This window comes from Pan troglodytes, chromosome 6 (genome assembly GCF_028858775.2).
Source record: "Pan troglodytes isolate AG18354 chromosome 6, NHGRI_mPanTro3-v2.0_pri, whole genome shotgun sequence".
NCBI lineage: Eukaryota > Metazoa > Chordata > Mammalia > Primates > Hominidae > Pan > Pan troglodytes.
Window position 1 is genome coordinate 72,298,681 of NC_072404.2, and position 18,678 is coordinate 72,317,358.

The 18,678-nt window shown below is 42.6% G+C and overlaps 1 protein-coding gene across 4 annotated transcripts in view; it reads left to right on the top strand.

Moving 5' to 3' along the window:
- The window catches only part of ZNF107 (zinc finger protein 107), a 44,329-nt gene that overhangs the window by 12,167 nt on the left and 13,484 nt on the right, over positions 1–18,678 (top strand). Inside the window, exons 2-5 of one of the 4 annotated variants that reach the window (XM_063814241.1) lie at positions 1,015–1,174; positions 12,266–12,392; positions 13,111–13,237; positions 13,727–13,822. In XM_063814241.1, coding sequence (XP_063670311.1) covers positions 13,804–13,822 — 19 coding nt within the window. In that variant the 5' untranslated portion in view covers positions 1,015–1,174; positions 12,266–12,392; positions 13,111–13,237; positions 13,727–13,803. Of the gene's footprint in view, positions 1–1,014; positions 1,175–12,265; positions 12,393–13,110; positions 13,238–13,726; positions 13,823–18,525; positions 18,587–18,678 lie in introns of all 4 variants that reach the window. The other 3 variants (XM_063814240.1, XM_063814242.1, XM_016958694.4) reach the window with 3 other exon arrangements.

Consider the following 18,678-nt stretch of genomic DNA (forward strand, 5'->3'; position numbering starts at 1 on the left):
TTTAAAATTTTTTAATCTTTTAAAGTAGACACAGATTTGTTTAAATCAAAACTCATTTTAAGAGCACACAAAAGTTGAGCACAAAGATAGTATTAAATTTAGCAGTACTGAATAATGAGGACTAAAAAATGCTGAGTAAATTCCTTTGACAGAAAATGGATTATCCAACATAATTATCTAATATTTGCAGGCTAAAATACTTCCATTGCAAAAGCGAGGTTCAGTGTATGAACTGAACAGTGGAGTATGTAGTTGTTCTTTGGTTTCTATTTATTACTTCAGCACAATTAGCATAGTTGGGTGTAGCATTTGTAGACAAACTGCATTCATATCAATTGAACAGTATTTTCTACACTAGTATAAATATAAGGCCACAATATTTACTTTGAATGAATCCCTTAGTCATTTTAATATTGTTATTCATACTTTCAAAACATAAAGTGTTTTAATTGAATTATGGTTACAGACAATATTTTAAAATCCTACGTACATTATGACTAGTACACTAAAATTATTTATACTTAGGTATTTTATCCAATGTGAAAGAAAATTTACTACCAAATTATTATAGTAGATATTAGTATGATATGCTTACTAGTTTATTCAATAGAGATAATATTAGGGAAGCATGATTTTAGTGTCTTTTATTTCACTAAATTGGAATGCTGCTATTACAAGACAAATAAGGGTGATGTGGCCACTCAAAAACCATAATAGCTCTTCACTTACCCATGATGCAAGCTCAAATATATTCCACTATATTAACAAAGTCATATTCCAATTGTTCGTCAAAATGTTTTGGTGGAAATTGTCAGGCATATTCCAGTATAGATCTCCCATTCAATGGCTAGAAGATAAGAGAGCAGCAGAGATGAAAGAGGAACCTTACTTTGTGTTATGGTGTAGTCTGGATTGAAGAGACGACCCAAGCAGGCTTTGTGTGAGCAGTGAGGCTATTTATTCACTTGGGTGCGAGCTCACACAAAGCCTGCTTGGGTTTTCTCTTCAATCCAGACTGTGCCATAACACACATTTGATGCTGAAATCCGGGATAGGGGAACTCCTTTGGGAGTCGTGTCCCCTAGCCCCTTCCCCCGACTTCTTGAAGAGACCCACCCGCGACCTCGGTACCTCGGACCAGCTCTGTAAAAGCCCCGCCTCTGCCTTCGGATAGGTAAGAGACCTCCATCCTTTCTCAAACTTTCCTTTTCTTAGAGAGGAGAGGACACTCACTGTCTGTGTTTCCTAAATCTAACATTGGTCATGGATTATCTCTGGGAAGACAGGCTTCCCTAGGTGACTGGTCAACCACAGGGACATGTGCCTTGGCCACTCATCCACTGCACAACCCAGATGGGGACACCTGCTGAAGGTCCTTGTGGTTGCTCTCCTTCTCGTTTCTCTCTCCCTGTCTCTCTGTTTCTTCAGTCCTCCGCTGTTCATTATGGGCACCCTTCCACCCTCCATTCCTCCTCCTTGTCCTTTGGACTGTGTCCTTAGGAATCTAAAACCCCTCCATCTTTCACCTGATTTGGAACCTAAACATCTCATTTTCTTCTGTAATATGGCCTGGCCCCAATATAAATTAGACAGTGGCTCTCAGTGGCCAGAAAATGGCACTTTCAATTTCTCTATTTTGTGGGACTTAGACAACTTTTGTCACAAAATGGGCAAATGGTTTGAGGTTCCATACATCCAGGCATGTTTTACACTTCGGTCCCTCCCCAGCCCTTGTTCCCAATGCAATTTGTCTCAAATTCTCCTTCTGTCCCTCCCATCTGCTCCCCTACCACCCTCTGGCGACAGCGAGTCCTTCTTGTCCACAGACCCTTCCGATATTTCTCCTCCCTGCCCGTCCGACTCCGGTCCCAACCCTTCTCCAGACCCCAGTCCCCCTTCTACCCATACCATGCCTCCCTATATCCCTTCTGTCCCTACTCTGCCCCATACCCGAACTGGCTGACAATTTGGTCCCACTTCAAATCCCCCTCCTCCCACCCCACTATTTCCCCTTTGAGAGGTGGCTGGAGCTGAAGGGATAGTCCGAGTTCATATTTCTTTCTCCCTGTCTGACCTGTCTCAGGTCAGCCAGTGTTTAGGTTCTTTTCCATAAGACTCCACTAAATATATCCAGGAATTTCAATATTTAACTCAGTCTGATAACCTCACCTGGAGTGACTTAAATGTCATCCTCACTTCTACACTCACTCCTGAAGAATGGGAAGGTGTTTGGGCCCTAGCTCAGTCCTATGCAGGTGACCACTGGCGCCTTGAGCCAGGTCTCCAGGAAGGTGCCAGGGAGGTCCCCCGTGAGGACCCCCAGTGGAACTATCAAACAGGATCTCCTGGTATGGCCGGGCGAGATTATATGATCACTTGCTTAGTAGAGGGACTCCAAAAAGCTGCGTATAAGGCTGTCAATTATGATAAGTTAAAAGAAATCACTCAGGGCAAGGACGAAAATCCAGCCCAGTTTGTGGCCCATCTGGCCATAAATCCAGCTTTAGACCCTGAAGGGCCAAGGGCCAGAAGGCCGACTCATGCATTTTATTACCCAGTCAGCTCCCGACATTAGAAAAAAACTTCAAAAATTAGAGTCTGGCCCTCAAACCCCACAACAGGATTTAATTAACCTTGCCTTTAAGGTGTTCAGTAACAGGGAAGAGGCTACCTGGTGGCAGCGTGTTTCTGAATTACAGATGCTTGCCTCCGCCATAAGACGAACCCCAGCCACACCAATGGCCTGTAGGGATTTCAAGGCATCCAGACCGCAGCGCCCAGCAGCCCCTCCAGGGCCATGCTTCAAGTGCCATAAAAATAGTCACTGGGCCAAGGAATGCCTGCAGCCTGGGGTTCCTCCTAAGCCATGCCCTGTTTGTGCAGGCCCTCACTGGAAGTCAGACTGTCCAACTCTAGCTGCCATCCCTAGAGCTCCTGGAGCTTAACCTCACAGCCCCCTGGCTGACTCCTTCTCTGATCTCCTCAGCTTGGCGGCTGAGGAATGACACTGCCCGAACACCTCGGAGGCCCCATGGACCATCATGGACCTCGGGTAACTCTTAAGGTGGAGGGTAAGTCCATCCCCTTTTTGATCGATATGGGGGCCACCCACTCCACCCTGCCCTCCTTTCAGGGACCTGTCTCCCTAGCCTCCATGACTGTTGTGGGAATTGACGGCAAAGCCTCCAGACCTCTCCAGACTCCACTCGTGTGTCAGCTAGATCAGCACTCCTTTTTGCACTCCTTTTAGTCATCCTCGCTTGTCCAGTCCCTCTCCTCGGCCGAGGCATCCTAACAAAACTGTCTGCCTCCCTCACTATTCCTAGGCTACAGCCACACCTCCTTGCCACCCTTCTCCCCAACCCTTCGCCATCCCCACAAGCTCCTCTAACGTCTCTGTTCCTCAACCCCAGGGTATGGGATATCATCTCTCCCTCCCTTGCTACAGATCACTCCCCCCTCATCATCCCTTTAAGGCCAAACCATCCTTACCCTGCCCAATGCCAGTATCCTATCCCTATGCCACCCCTAAAAGGCCTAAAGCCTTTTTACCCACTTTTTACAACATGGCCTCTTAGTACCCATTAACTCTCCCATCCTTCCCTTTCAAAAACCAGACAAGTCCTACAGATTAGTTCAAGACCTTCGTCTCATCAATCAGATTGTACTTTTCATCCATTCTATAGTGCCAAACCCATATACTCTCTTGTCCAGAATACCTCCCACCACTACCTATTATTCCGTTTTCAGCCTAAAAGATGCCTTCTACACCATTCCCCTACATCCCTCCTCTCAACCTCTTTTTGCCTTCACCTGGACTGACGCTGACACCCATCAGTCCCAACAACTAACCTGGACCATTCTTCCCAGGGCTTCCGGAATAGCCCTCATTATTTTAGCCAAGCCCTTGCCTGCGACCTACTCTCTTTTCAGCCTTCCTTTTCCTACCTCATCCAGTATGTCGATGATCTTCTCTGCAGTCTCTCCTAGGAATCCTCCCAACAGAATATCCTCCTACTCCTTCAGCATTTAGACTCTAAAGGGTACCGAATGTCCCCTTCTAAAGCTCAAATTTCTTCCCCTTCTGTTATTTATCTCAGCATAATTCTCCATCAGCACACCCGCACTCCCCCCGCTGACTGTATTCACCTAATCTCCTAGACCCCAGTCCCTTCAAAAACAGCAGCTTCTCTCCTTCCTAGGCATCATTGGGTACTTCCACCTCTAGGTACCTGGTTTTGCCCTCTTAACAAAACCCCTTTATAAGCTTACAAAAGGCAACCTAGCTGACCCCATAGACCCCAAACCTTCCCTCATTCATCCTTTCACTCCCTGAAAAAAGCTCTTGAGACAGCCTCCTCACTGGCGTTCCTCAACTCCACCCAGCCCTTCTCTCTCTACATGGCAGAGGTAAAGGGATGTGCAGTTGGGGTCCTAACACAAGGGCCAGGCCCACGACCAGTGGCCTACTTATCTAAACTTGACCTCACAGTCCTAGGCTGGCTGCCCTGTTTACATGCTGCAGCGGCCACTGCCCTAATACTCCTAGAATCCCTCAAAATCACTGGTTACACCCCAGTTACCCTCTATAGCACTCACAACCTCCAGAGTCTCATTTCTTCCTCTCACCTCACACACCTACTCTCCTCCCATCTCCTCCAGCTTTATTCGCTCTTTATTTTAAACCCCATGCTAACCATTGCTCTTGGACCCAGTTTCAACCCAGCCTCTCACTTAGCACCCAACACATGTCCTGAGCCACATGACTGCATCTCCTTAATACACATGGCATCCTCCCCTTCTCCTCACATTTCTGTTTTTCCAGTCCCAAACCCAGACCACACTTGGTTTATCGATGGTAGTTCTTCAAGGCCCAACCAATTTTCACCAGCCAAGGCAGGTTATGCTGTTTGTTGTGTCCCACACATCTGTTATCGAGGCTGCTGCACTTCCACCCTCCACCACCTCTCAGCAAGCTGAACTAATTGCTTTAACTCACGCTGTCTCTCTCTAAGGGAATGCACGTCAATATTTATACTGATTCCAAGTATGCTTTCCACATCCTTCATCACAGTGCTGCCATCTGGGTGGAAAGAGGTTTTCTAACCACACAAGGGTCTTCCATTATCAATGCCTTTCTCATAAAGGCCCTCCTTAAGGCTGCTCTTCTGCCAGCCAAGGCTGGAGTTGTCCACTGCAGAGGATGCCAAAAACCAACAGACCCTATCACTAAAGGAAATGCCCATGCCAGCAAAACAGCAAAAGAGGTGGCAAACACCTCAGTGTCTGCAGACGTTCCAGTCTCTGCTCCAAAAGACCGGTATGTTTCTTTCTCATCTGTTATCCCTACCTACTACTCTTCTTCTGAAAACCTGCTCTGCTAGTCCTTTCCAACTCACAAGGCAAGTGGTTCTTAGATCATAGAAAGTTCCTTCTTCCTGCCTCACAAGCGCAATCTATTCTCTCATCCCTCCATGACCGCTTCCATGTAGGATACAAGCCTTTGGCTCGCCTCCTAGAGCCCCTTATTTCTTTCTCATCGTGGAAGTCCGTCCTTAAAGCAATCACTTCTCAATGTTCTGTCTGCCACTCCAAGGTTTTCTTAGGCCCCCTCCTTCCCCAGCACATCAGGCCTGAGGGTTTACTACTACACAAGATTGGCAAATTGACTTCACTCATATGCCTCGTGTCAAAAAATATAAGTACCTCCTAGTTTGGGTTGATACCTTCACCAGATGGGTCGAGGCCTTCCCTACTGGATCTGAAAAGGCCGCAGCAGTTTTTACCTCTCTTCTAACAGATATTATTACCTGTTTCGGCCTCCCTACTTCCATCCAATCTGACAGTGGTCCAGCCTTCATTAGCCAAATCACCCAGGCAGTTTCCCAGGCCCTTGGCATCCAGTGGAATCTCCACACCCCATACCATCCTCATTCCTCAGGAAAGGTTGAAAGAGCCAACGGCCTCTTAAAAACTCACCCTCCAACTCCGAAAGGACTGGACTGTTCTCCTACCACTTGTGCTTCTCAGGATCTGAGCCACCGCCCATGAACCTACCAGGTATAGCCCATTCGAACTCTTACATGGTAGTACTTTTCTACTGGGGCCCAACCTCATCCCAGACACCAGTCCTCCAACAGGCTAGGAATGAAATCTGTCAGGCTGCTAACCTTCTTTTACCCACCTCAGATACCCAGCCATATGAGGACACTCTGGCCAGACAGCCCATCCTGATAAAGAGCTTAACCCCCTGATCTCTACAACCTCAGTGGACAGGACCCTTCCTGGTCGTTTATGGTACCCCAACAGCTGTCCGCTTACAAGATCCTCCTCAGTGGATTCACCCTTCCAGAGTAAAGCTGGGTCCATCTGACACTCAGCCTGACCCTTCTTCCTCCTCTTGGAAGTTGCAAGTACTCTCCCTGACCTCGTTAAAACTCACCCAAATCTCTGAAGAAACTTAAATGTCCTGCTCCTGTCCGCCCTGCTTCTTCACCCTCTTCCTCCACTCTATTTGCCAAGACATCTCCTGGTTTCATCCCCAAACTCCCACCTTAGATTCTCTCTTAAACTGGTTAGATGATCTTATCTTTTAGGGCACTCTGTATAACTTCTTCCCAGATGAGACGCCTCTGTTTACCTTCCTACTCACTCTTTATCTATCCCTTCTGCTCCTTTGGCTACCTGACATGGCCGCACTCCCACTTCCAGTAATGCCTAATTACCTCTACAAAACTCTCAACTTAACCCACTCTCTGTTAAACCAGTCCAACCCTTCTTTGGCAAAGGACGCTGGCTTTGCATTTCTCTATCACCTACCACTTACGTTGCCACTCTCATTCCCACAAAAAACTGGGTAGTTACTAGCTTAACCTACCACCCTCGTAATGAAGGAAAAAGCCCCTTCTAACTCCTACATATGCAGTCATTGGCCAACTTCTCCATCAATGAAATGACCGAAAATACCCTGACAGGACGTGCAGTTCAACTTTTACGCTCCTACATGTCCAGCCTCACCCATTACACAAGTAATGAAAAGCCCATACACGGCCCTGTGACTACAAACGCTGTCTTAACTTTCCAAGCCCCTTTATGCATCCAACACAACCTGTCATCAGGCCTACCTCTAGGTCACCTACTGTTCCATCAGTGCAACTACGCCTTGCAGCTTCAAGCCCCAACTGACTATATTAACTTCCAGGTCTCCCAAACAGCTACATTCAAACAGCCTGTCCGCTTCTCAAAGCTCCCAGAAGTCATCAGCACCTCTCTGCTTAACAAACAATCCGGGTTTTGTAATGGCAGGCATACGCACTGCATGACCATTCACCCCTGGACCTCCTGCAGCAGCACTCCCACCACTGACGAATGCCTCCTTATCCCCTCTTTCGATTACCCTTCTGAGTGGCTCCTAGTAGATACAAAATGATTTTTCCTCCAATGGGAAAATAAAACACAGGGAGCCACTCAGCTTATCCCAAACATCCCTTTTCAGCCGCTCACCGGGGCCGCCTTGGCAAGTACCCTAGGGGTGTGGGAAAATGAAAACAAATTCACACACCTTTTTAACATACACAGCCAGTTCTGCCTACCCAGCCAAGGCATATTCTTCTTGTGTGGAACTTCAACCTATGTCTGCCTCCCCACTAACTGGACAAGCACCTGTACCCTAATCTTCCTAAGCCCCAAAATTGACATTGCCCCTGGAAACCAAACCTTACCAGTCCCTGTCAGAGCCCAAGTCCATCAGCATAGGGCTGTGCAGGTAATACCCTTGCTTATAGGACTAGGAATTACCAATGCCACAGGAACCGGAATAGCAGGTTTGTCCCCTTCCCTGTCCTACTATCATACACTCTCAAAGGATCTCTCAGACAGCCTACAAGACATAGCAAAATCCACCCTTACTCTCCAATCCCAAATCAACTCCTTAGCAGCAGTAACTCTCCAGAACCACTGTGGCTTAGACCTCCTAACCGCCGAAAAAGGTGGGCTATGCACCTTTTTAGGGGAAGATTGTTTTTCCACCAACCAGTCTGGACTAGTACGAGATGCTGCCTCGCAGTTAAATGAAAAGGCTTCTAAAATCAGACGTCTTTCAGACTCTTAACACCAATCTTTGGAGCTGGGCGTTGTGGCTTCTCCCTATAGCTGGGCCCCTCATTTCCATCATTCTCCTTCTCCTGTTTGGACCCTGCCTCTTCCATCTAGCCTCTCAGTTCCTACAAAATCTCATTCAAGCTATTACCAATCAATCTATGCGACAAATGCTACTCCTAACTGCCCCTCAATGTCACCCCCACCCCAAGATCTCTCTCCCAATTAGGAGTCCATGCCGCCCCAAGTCCCGCTCGAAGAATCCCTGAGAAACATCACCCCGTCCACTTCTTTTCTTATTAAAACAAAAAGACAGGAATGTCATATCCCACAAATATGGCTGCATTATTGCCAGCAGGCCATTATTGACGGTGGGCCATTAAGAACTCTGTGACCGGCACATATGCCTCCAGACTTCCTGGAACCAGAAAACCTGCAACAACCAAAAACCACAAAAGAAGAACAATGGGTTTCTGTTCCAACTGGTTGATCAACTTCTTGAGTCAACAAGTCCCAAAACCATGTTGTAATTTTCCACCCGCCACTTTGCCCTGTAAAGACTGCTCTCCCTCACACCTCCGGGCTGACTCCCTTTTCCGATTCAGCCCACTAACACCCAAGTGAATAAACGGCCTTGTTGCTCACACAAAGTCTGCTTGGGTCTTCAATCCAGACCACGCTGTAACACACACTTACAAAATTCTGCTGAGAATATGCCCCCCGTTATTCATAATGCTCATGTTTTTCATACTGAGGGTAGCTGTGCACTTTGGGTTTTTACAGAGAAATGTGTTTTAGGGGAAGTTTTTCTGGCTGACTTGTTCAATCATATCTAATCTGAGTTTTTTTCTTAAGATGCTTTTATTTTCTTTTTTTTTCCCTCTCAATATAATCATTTTCAGAGTGAGCTGTTTTTCTCTTGAATGCATTGGGTGTCTGTTTTGGAAGCCCTATTACTATCCCATGGTGTCTGTTAATGAGGTGGGCTGTCATAGTGAGAACTCTTGGAGCTATCTCTATATGGACTCATGCTGGAAATCCAGCAGAGTGATTTCCATGTCACCATTATAAATAAAAAACTGAGGCTTAAACACTGCACCCATTCCCATTATTGTGAAGGTGCAATTCTACCCAGGAGGCCTGCAGGCTCTCCTCCTGCAACTCAGGCTTCATTCTCTGATGTGGCATTGAAATGCTGCTGTGGCAGTTGGGGTTATATATAGGGTGCCAGGTGTGAGCTGTGTGCTGGGGGCTCTGCCTCAGTGGCAGATGGTAGGAGTCAAGAGAGGACACAAGCTACCAGGAGACGGCAAGCAGGAGGCACCTGGCTTTAAGTTGCAAAATTACCTTTTGTCATGAAGATGTGAAAAGTGTATTTTGTCATTGATTATAACCAATTAGCATATATGGATGACCTCCCAAATTACCAGGTGAATTTATGATGAACTATGTATGACATGTGCTGTAAATTTTTCTACTTGTGGACTAATTATTGTGACCGTCTTTCTGTCTTTGCAGTCTCTTAAGCAGATTGACTGTGATGCATGTCACATTCTGGTTGAATTGTGTAATAAAACGGTTTTCTTTCTGTTCTATCATTGTGGAGTTACTCTGGAGCTGGAGAAAATTTTTCTTTTATTTATATTTTCCAAACACTGTCTAGAATTACCACACATGATATAAACATATAAGGTGCCAACCAAGCTTTAATCCAGAGGAGGCTTTTCCTTTCAGGCTTCCAGTCAACTCACAATTGTGCTGCAAAATGCATGCTGTCCCCTAAATATGCAGGCAGAATTGTGTCTCTGTCTATTTGGTGTTATAGTCCTCTACAGTCACCTCTAGAGAGCTAGGCCAGATTTCTCCATACTTCACAGGGCAGCAGTTAACCGTTTTACCTCTTTCAATGACTCTTGTATCTTTAGACCAGAAACTGCTTCAGAGATCATGGGACCCAGAAACCCAGAGTAACGTGTGCATTAAGTAGACATGAGAATCTCCATATTTTTTCCCTTCCTCCTCTTTTTTTTTTTTTTTTTTTTGACATGGGTTCTCACTCTGTTGCCCAGGCTGGAGTGCAGTGGCATGATCTTGGCTCACTGCAACCTCCACCTTCTGGGTTCAAATGATTCTTCTGCCTCAGCCTCCTGAGTAGCTGGGATTAACAAGCGCGCACCAAGACGTACAGCTAATTTTTGTATGTTTAGTGGAAGGGGGGGTTTCACCATGTTGGCCAGGCTGGTCTCAAACTCATGACCTCAGGTGATCTGCCTGCCTCGGCCTCCCAAAGTGCTGGTGTTACAGGTATGAGCCACCACACCCAACCCCTTCTTCCTCTTCTTAAAATACCCACAAATGTGCAGATGACACCTACTGCTACTGCACCCATCCAGGAACTAAATTTGCAGCTCCAAATTCTGAATCAGGGTCTTAAGATTTGGGAAAAAATAAAACCTTTTATCTGAGAAATGCAAATTCTTTTAGTTATAAGGTTCAGAGACATTAAAATAATACCACAGTTATGTATTTCTCTGTTCTTTGAGCTAAGAATTTATCTCTTGAAACTGCTTGCTATTGCCACAAGTAGGTATAAATTAAACTAATAATGACACACTGGATCCTGTAACCCACACCCTATAGCTTAACAATGTTTATCCAATCAATAATCAATGTTATTTTTTTGTAAACAAATGAGAGTTTCTGACAAACAACTTTGTATCAGCCCACCCTCTTTCCCTCTCTTTTTGCCTTTACAAATCCACTTGCAGCTGCGCTAATCAAAGTGTAGATTCCTGGCAACATGAATCTTTGATCCCAGGTTACAATTCCCAATCTTGGCTCAAATAAACTCTCTACTTATATTCATGTAGCTTCAGCTTTTTCCTTTCAAGTAGACATATTATTTAGAATGTGCTAGAGCAGCCTCTATGAGGCGATCTCTCCTTTGGTTGTGCTCCACTTGCTGTAACACCCAAAAATGCAGAGGCAGGCTGCTCCCACCTAGAATCTGTACATAAGGTCTGGCCTCTCCCGGAATTTACAAGACAGGGCCAGACTCTGGTTTGAGAATGTACAGAAAACCAACAGGAGACATTTTCTGCATTGTGAGATGTCAACATAGACATCTTAAAGCTTCCCTTTGAGAGTGTTGCTCTTAGAACTTTTCAGATCTTGTTCAGTGACCTGCTACAGTTATGTGAGAGGATCCAGGTGTAAATAGAATCTGATGACAGATTCTGTAAGCGTAAACAAGCATCTTAGGGGTGAGAGATGAAGGCCACAAAGTATCGAGAGTCATGACCACAATTATACCTACCCGTAAAATGTAATACTGGACTAGAGTATTTTTGTCTTTCCTTTTGCCCAAGAGCTAGCTAATCAGGACCCGTAATCTGGAGCTCCACTGTGGCAGTTCCACTTTCTATTTAGAATCAGCCTGAGTCTCTCCTGCCTGCCTTATCCTTGGGCCATCAGCCCAGGGTCACTGGGAACTCTCTCACAATCACCTAGGCATCTTTGAGATATTTGAGGATGTCCAGAGCAGAATTGTGTCAGGTTGACAAGAGTGGTTAATTCTGCCTCTGTCTCAGTGTAAGAGAAATGAGACATCCTGTGTTTGCTCCTCCCCTCATACAAGAGATGTCTTTGGTTGGTATCCAGTTGAGAGTTTCCCAGTTTCCTAGTAGTTGGGTGAAAAACAAGGAGGAGGTCTGGAGACTCAAGCAGATAAACTAATTGCTACCATTTCATATGGCCCTTAGAAAAATAGATAAAGCAGTCATGGTCCCTACCATCTAGGAACTGTTAGTCTAGACTAGCAACTGAATACGTGGTTGAATTAAGCATCATATGGTTGGCAAAGTGAATAGATGTGTGGGAAAACGTGTGGGCTTTATTTGGGCCACTTTCTTTATATCGTTGTGACTTCTGAGGTCATCATTTGAATGAATGTTTATGACCACAAGAGTTTTAAATATTTTTATTTCTTTTACTTTGCTAAGAATACATATTTATCTTATAATAAAATTACCCTAGAAAATCCCAGGAGATTTGTTTAAATGGCTAATTAGTATATTTACACAGTTAATGGGTTGAGCAGAGTAATATATAGGGTTTACTCCCAGCTGCAGTTCTGTTCAGATTCACCCTTTTTGGAGGCTTTATTTAGGTCTGGCCCCACCCTGGAGTCTTGCCTCACAGAACTGATTAGAAGAGATCAGAGTTTTGGCTGGTGCCTTTCTGGAGTGGTTGCTAACAATTCCCGAATTCCACAAGGAGATAAATGGGAAAAAAAGGTATGCATTTTAGGGTCCTAATTTTTAAAATTTTTTATTAAAACCAGTATTTGCAGAGACATTCCATTTAGCAATGTGTTTTCTATTCCTGCAGATCCAGTAGTTTCCCACAAGTCACAAAAAAACACAGTGAAAATTTATCTAAACCACATTAAACTGTTCTTTTCTGTATCCCTCTCATCTGTCTATATTTAGCTTTTATCCTATACATTTTTTTATTCTTTTCTTTTTGAGACGGAGTCTCACTCTGTTGTCAGGCTGGCGTGCAGTGGAGCAATCTCAGCTCACTGCAACTTTTGCCTCCCGGGTTCCAGCAATTCTCCTGCCTTAGCCTCCCTAGTAGCTGGGATTACAGACATGTGCCACTGCACCCTGCTAATTTTGTATTTTTAGTAGAGACGGGGTTTCACCATGTTGGTCAGGCTGGTCTCGAACTCTTCAACCTCAGGTGATCCGCCTCTGCCTCCTAAAGTGCTGGGATTACAGGCGTGAGCCACCGCGCTCGGCCTAATTTTTGTATTTTTAGTAGAGACGGGGTTTCACCATGTTGGCCAGGATGGTCTCAATCTCTTGACCTCGTGATTTGCCTGCCTTGGCCTCCCAAAGTGCTGGGATTACAGGCATGAACCATAGTACCCGACTATCCTATACATTTTTTTAAAAATTCAATGACAGCTTATGGCTGCTTGGTAAATGTGTGTGTGTTTGTGTTTTTCAGGAACCACTGACATTTAAAGATGTCGCCATAGAATTCTCTCTGGAGGAGTGGCAATGCCTGGATACTGCACAGCGGGATTTATATAGGAATGTGTTGTTAGAGAACTACAGAAACCTGGTCTTTTTGGGTGAGGATAACTTCAATACACAATTCCTAAAATACCCTTAAAGTTTTATTTCTCTATTTCTGTAGACTGTTTTCTGGTAATTTATGCTTTGCATAAATGAGTTTCAGATCTCTGTTTTCAAGAAAATCCTTGAGATTTCTTTGTGTAGAAAATAATTCCTTCAAGATATTTCATCTTGACCTGAACTTTTCACATTAGTGAGCTAATCTGTATTTTTCACTCTAGATTAGTGATAATTCCAGAAATTTAGTGGCATGAAATATTGTTGCCCACGCCTTAAAATCTAATTTCCAACACCAATTTTTGATTCAATAGTACCAGATAGTAAAATTTAAAACCTACACATTTAAAATTTTTCTAAATATTTAGAAATATATGTTATAAATTAGTATTTATTCTATTACATCCTCTTTACTGAGCACCTTACTGGATTAGTAATTGGAGAATATGATTAAGATTCATGTTATATATTTATTTTCAATAAAACAGGTATTGCTGTCTCTAAGCCATATCTGATCACCTGTCTGGAGCAAAAAAAAGAGCCCTGGAATATAAAAAGACATGAGATGGTAGCCAAACCCCCAGGTAGGTGAGAGTGAAAGTGAATACAACAGATGACAAAGATGAAAGGTCAAAGGTCAAAGAAAAAGCCAGTCCTTAAAATATGATTTGGGAAGCTGTGTTCCAAAGGAAATAGTTTCTGGAAAGCCTGAGTTTTTTTTTCTTTTGCTGTCACATAGGGCATCTTCTGTCTTATGCTTTTAAATTCTCTAAGGATTCTACTTTCCCTTCAGTGATCTTCCTTCAAGTTCACAGGGACAGCCAAAGTTCTTTTCATGGCATATAAGAGACTGCACAATCTGACTCTTTTTTATTGTTTTGGGGGACGCACATACATCTGCATAATTTTGAAAACCTCTATGTTAAACTTTTTAAAGTTATTTTTTGCATCATATCTGAAATGTGTGAGTAGTGGTTTCTGTTCCATTGGGTTTTCTTTTATTTGTTTGTTCATTTTTCTGCACATTCCATTCTGTTGTTATTACTATAGTCTTGAAATATAGTTTGAAATTATAAACTATGATGTTCTTCTGCTTTGTTCTTTTTTCACAAAATTGCTTTGGCTCTTCAAAGTTTATTGTAGTTTCATGTAGATTTTAGAATTGTATTTTTCATTACTGTGAAAATAATGCCACTGGAATTTCAATAGGGAGTTTATTGAATCTATAGATCACTTTGGAAAACATGGCACTTTATCAATATTTATTATTTCAATCCATATTCATAAAATATTTTAAAATTTATTTGTGTCTTCTCTAATTTCTTTCATTGTAAATTTTTTTTACCTCCTTGGTTTAATTTGTTCTCAAGAATATATTATCTTAATGGTATTATAAATAGGATTGTGTTCTTCCTCTGTTTTATCAGATAGTTTGTTTTGAGTGGATGGAACCATAATTTATACTTGTATGTTAATTTTATATTTTGGTAATTTGCTAAGTATATTTATCAGTTTTGATGGGTTTTAATGTACTGTTTATGGTTTTGTATATGTAAGAGTGTATGATCTGCAACCAGCAACTTTTTACTTGTCTTCAATTTCAGTGTTGTTTTATTTTATTTTATTTTTCTTTATTTATTTATTTGTGAGACAGAGTCTTGCTCTGTCGCCCAGGCTGGAGTGCAGTGGCGTGATCTCGGCTCACTGCAAACTCCGCCTCCCGGGTTCACACCATTCTCCTGCCTCAGCCTCCTGAGTAGCTGGGACTACAGGCGCCCTCTACCACACTCAGCTAATTTTTTTTTTTTTTTTTTTTTTGTATTTTTAGTAGAGATGGGGTTTCACCATGTTAGCCAGGATGGTCTCGATCTTCTGACCTCATGATCTGCCCGTCTCGGCCTCCCAAAGTGCTGGGATTACAGGCGTGAGCCACCGCGCCTGGCCAGTTTTTTTTTTTTTTTCTTAACTAATTCTTTTGCCACATACTTTCAGTGCTATGATAAAAGCATTGACAATGGGCACAATATAGTTTTGCACTGGTGTCTGTGAATTTGAAAGAGCAAAAACCTCTTTAAGTTTTTATAAACTAATTTTAGGAGGTAAAGATCTTTTGTTGAGCCCCCAGGTGATGGGATGCCCTCTGGGTTTGTAGTGGAGAGGGGTTGTAGCTTAGTCACAAGGATGCTAGGTCTGCACTAGGGTCCACCTTTATTGGCTTGTTACTAGAAGCTTGGGTAGTTTTAATTCCCATTTTAGTTTTGGATAGACTGAATGTCCTTCAGGATGTTGCTCTGCAGGGCAGATATTAGGGCATGTTTTTGCAGTCGGGTCTGCATATGGTAGGCCTTATATCAGGATGTGGATGAGTATGGTTTTCACTGAATACCAGAGAGGATTTTTCCAGGTTACTGTGTGGGTTTTTTGTTTGTTTTTTTTTGAGATGGAGTTTCGCTTTTCTTGCCCAGGCTGGAGTGCAGTGGCGTGATGTTGGCTCACTGCAACCTTTGCCTCCCGGGTTCAAGCGATTCTCGTGCTTCAGTCTCCCAAGTAGCTGGGATTACAGATGTGTGCCACCACGCCTGGCTAATTTTGTATTTTTAGTAGAGACGGAGTTTTACCATGTTGGTCTGGCTGGTCTCGAACTCCTGACCTTAGGTGATCCACCCATCTCTGCCTCCCAAAGTGCTGGGATTACAGGCGTGAGCCACCACACCCAGCCACTGTGTGGGTTTCTATGTAGGCAGAACTGACCACGAACTGTGGATCAGGGAGCTGGAACTGAGTCATTGAACTGTTTCAGGGACCACAGTAGAGGCCAAGGTCTGCAGGCCTGCCTGCATGGCTACAAATGGGTGTTCTCCTCCAGGCCTCTGGAAAGACAGGACCTCTCGCAGACTGTGGCTGGGAGAAGTTTGAGGTGATGACAGAGTTCAGATTTAGTGGGACCAAGTTGGGAGGGCCATTTCCTGGTCTGTAGCCAAGTACAGGGGTCTTGTAGTTTGCCTCCTGAATAAGGACCCACCTTCTGAAAAGGAACACTTCTCAATCTTTGGCTCTAGCAGAGTTTCACAACTCCCTTCCTGGATCTCGGAGCTCTCTTAAAGGCACTTATTTTTTATTTATTTATTTATTTTCTTTTTTTTTGTTTTTTTTTGTTTTTTGTTTTTAAAGGCACTTATTTTTTAGATGGGTTCTTGCTTTATAACTGAGGCTGGTCTTTAAATCCTGGTCTGAAGCAATTCTTCAACCTGAATATACCATTTAGCTGTCATCGCAGGTGTGATACATGATGCCTGGCTCTCTCAAACACATTTTTTTGGGTCAGGGATGGCTGATAAATGTTTTTGCTGTTGGAATATAAGAAAATAGGGCACCTTTTATTTTTCCATCTTACTGATGTCACTCTGTATACATTTTTTGTTTTTTATTTTCTACTTCAAATTTGTCTATAACTTCAGATTCAGACATTTAGGGCAATGTACTAGAATTTACAAGTTATACCTAAAATAAATTAGATAATTAGTAGGCATTCTATATTTACTAAAATAGTTACTTACAAATTTGAGCTAGCTGTCGTTATAAACAAATTATAGGATTTTCACCCACTTTTTCAGCCTATATCTAAATAATAATATAACTTATTCTCAAATACTTTTATATATTAGAGACTCTAACCATATTCTGTGCGCACACACACACACATACTTACACATATAAATATATATTACATACACAAATAAATATATATATACATACACATATATTTTCTCTTTAGCAATGTAAGGGTATTCTTTGCTTCTAAAGTAAGGTTACAGAAGTTTTATTTTGTGTAAGAATAGCATATATTTTAAATATCAGAATTATCTCCACTTCCTTTTAAATACTCATTTATTAAAATTTTCTCATTAGCATCTTCTATTTATGATTATACTGCATTTTCTCTGAACTTTTACTGCCACACAACACATGCCAGTGATTCAAAATACCTGTCTTCCATGAGTACACACTTAAATATTGCAGTTATCTAGACAAATTCTTTCTTAATGGTACATCAATATTGCAAAAAAGATTTCATGAATAAACATTTTTCTTATTGTTTTGCAGTTCCATATTAGTGTGGTTTTTCAGTGTAGGTTTCTTAACATCAGATTATTGTGTTTTGTTTTATTTATGTAATTTTAGATAATTTGCAATTCTGTTTGTACACTTTTAAGTCAATGTGGGGTTTAAAAAATAAATTAGCCATATGTCTATTACAATCAGATTATATATGTGCGTGTTTTATATATAAATATGACCCAAATTTTGGTTATGGCTTATCTTGTTTATATTCTTTCTTAGCTGATTTTAAATGGTGGTTTTAGCTTGTCTAAGTAGTCATGGAAATCATCTTTTCACTGTGTGTTTAACGATGAATTTATATTTCCTTTGTGTGAGTGAAACAGTTTTGTGATTTGAGGAAATTTTTGAAAAGATTTATAATTCTATTTTTTTTCAGTTTTTCTTTAAAATATTGTTGTAAAAACTCATTACATAAAATATACAGTTTTAAATCTATTGAAGTGTACATTTCAAGGCCAGGCATGGTGGTGGCTCACATCTATAATCCCAGGATTTTGGAAAGCCAAGACAAAAGGATTGCTTGAGCCCAAAAGTTTGAGACCAGCTTGGAAAACATATGGAGATTCCCTCTCTACAATTTTTTTTTTTTTTTTAGATGGAGTCTCGCTCTGTTGCCCAGCTAAACATGATCTTGGCTCACTGCAACCTCCGCCTCCCAGGTTCAAGTGATTCTCCTGCCTCAGCCTCCCAAGTAGCTGGGATTACAGGTGTGCACCACCATGGCTGGCTAATTTTTGTGTTTTTAGTAGAGACGGGGTTTCACCATGCTGGCCAGGCTGGTCTCGAACTCCTGACCTGATCCACCCGCCTCGGCCTTTCAAAGTGCTGGGATTACAGGCATGAGCCACCGCATCCAGCCTACAGTTTTTTTTAAAAAAATAGCCAGGCATGGTAGTGTGCACCTGTTTTCCCAGCTCTTTGGGAGATTGAGAGAGGAGGATTACTTGAGCCTGGGAGTTAGTGGCTACAGTGAGTGATAATTGTGCCACTGCACTCCAGCTTGGGTGACAGAGTGAGACCTGGTCTCAAAAAAATATACTGTTCATTTCAGGCATGTTAACTATATTCACATTGTTATTTAACAGACTTCTAGAAATTTTACATCTTGTGAAACTAAAATTCAATACCCGTTAAGTAACAACTGCCCATTTTACCCCTTTTCCAGCTCTTGACAAACACCCTTCCACTTCTGGTTTTTGTGAGTGTGACTACTTAAGTTATCTCATGTAAGTGGAATCATGTAGTATCCATCAGTTTTTTACTAGCTTATTTTAGTGACATAATATTCTCAAAGTTTATCTTAAAATGTGACAAGATT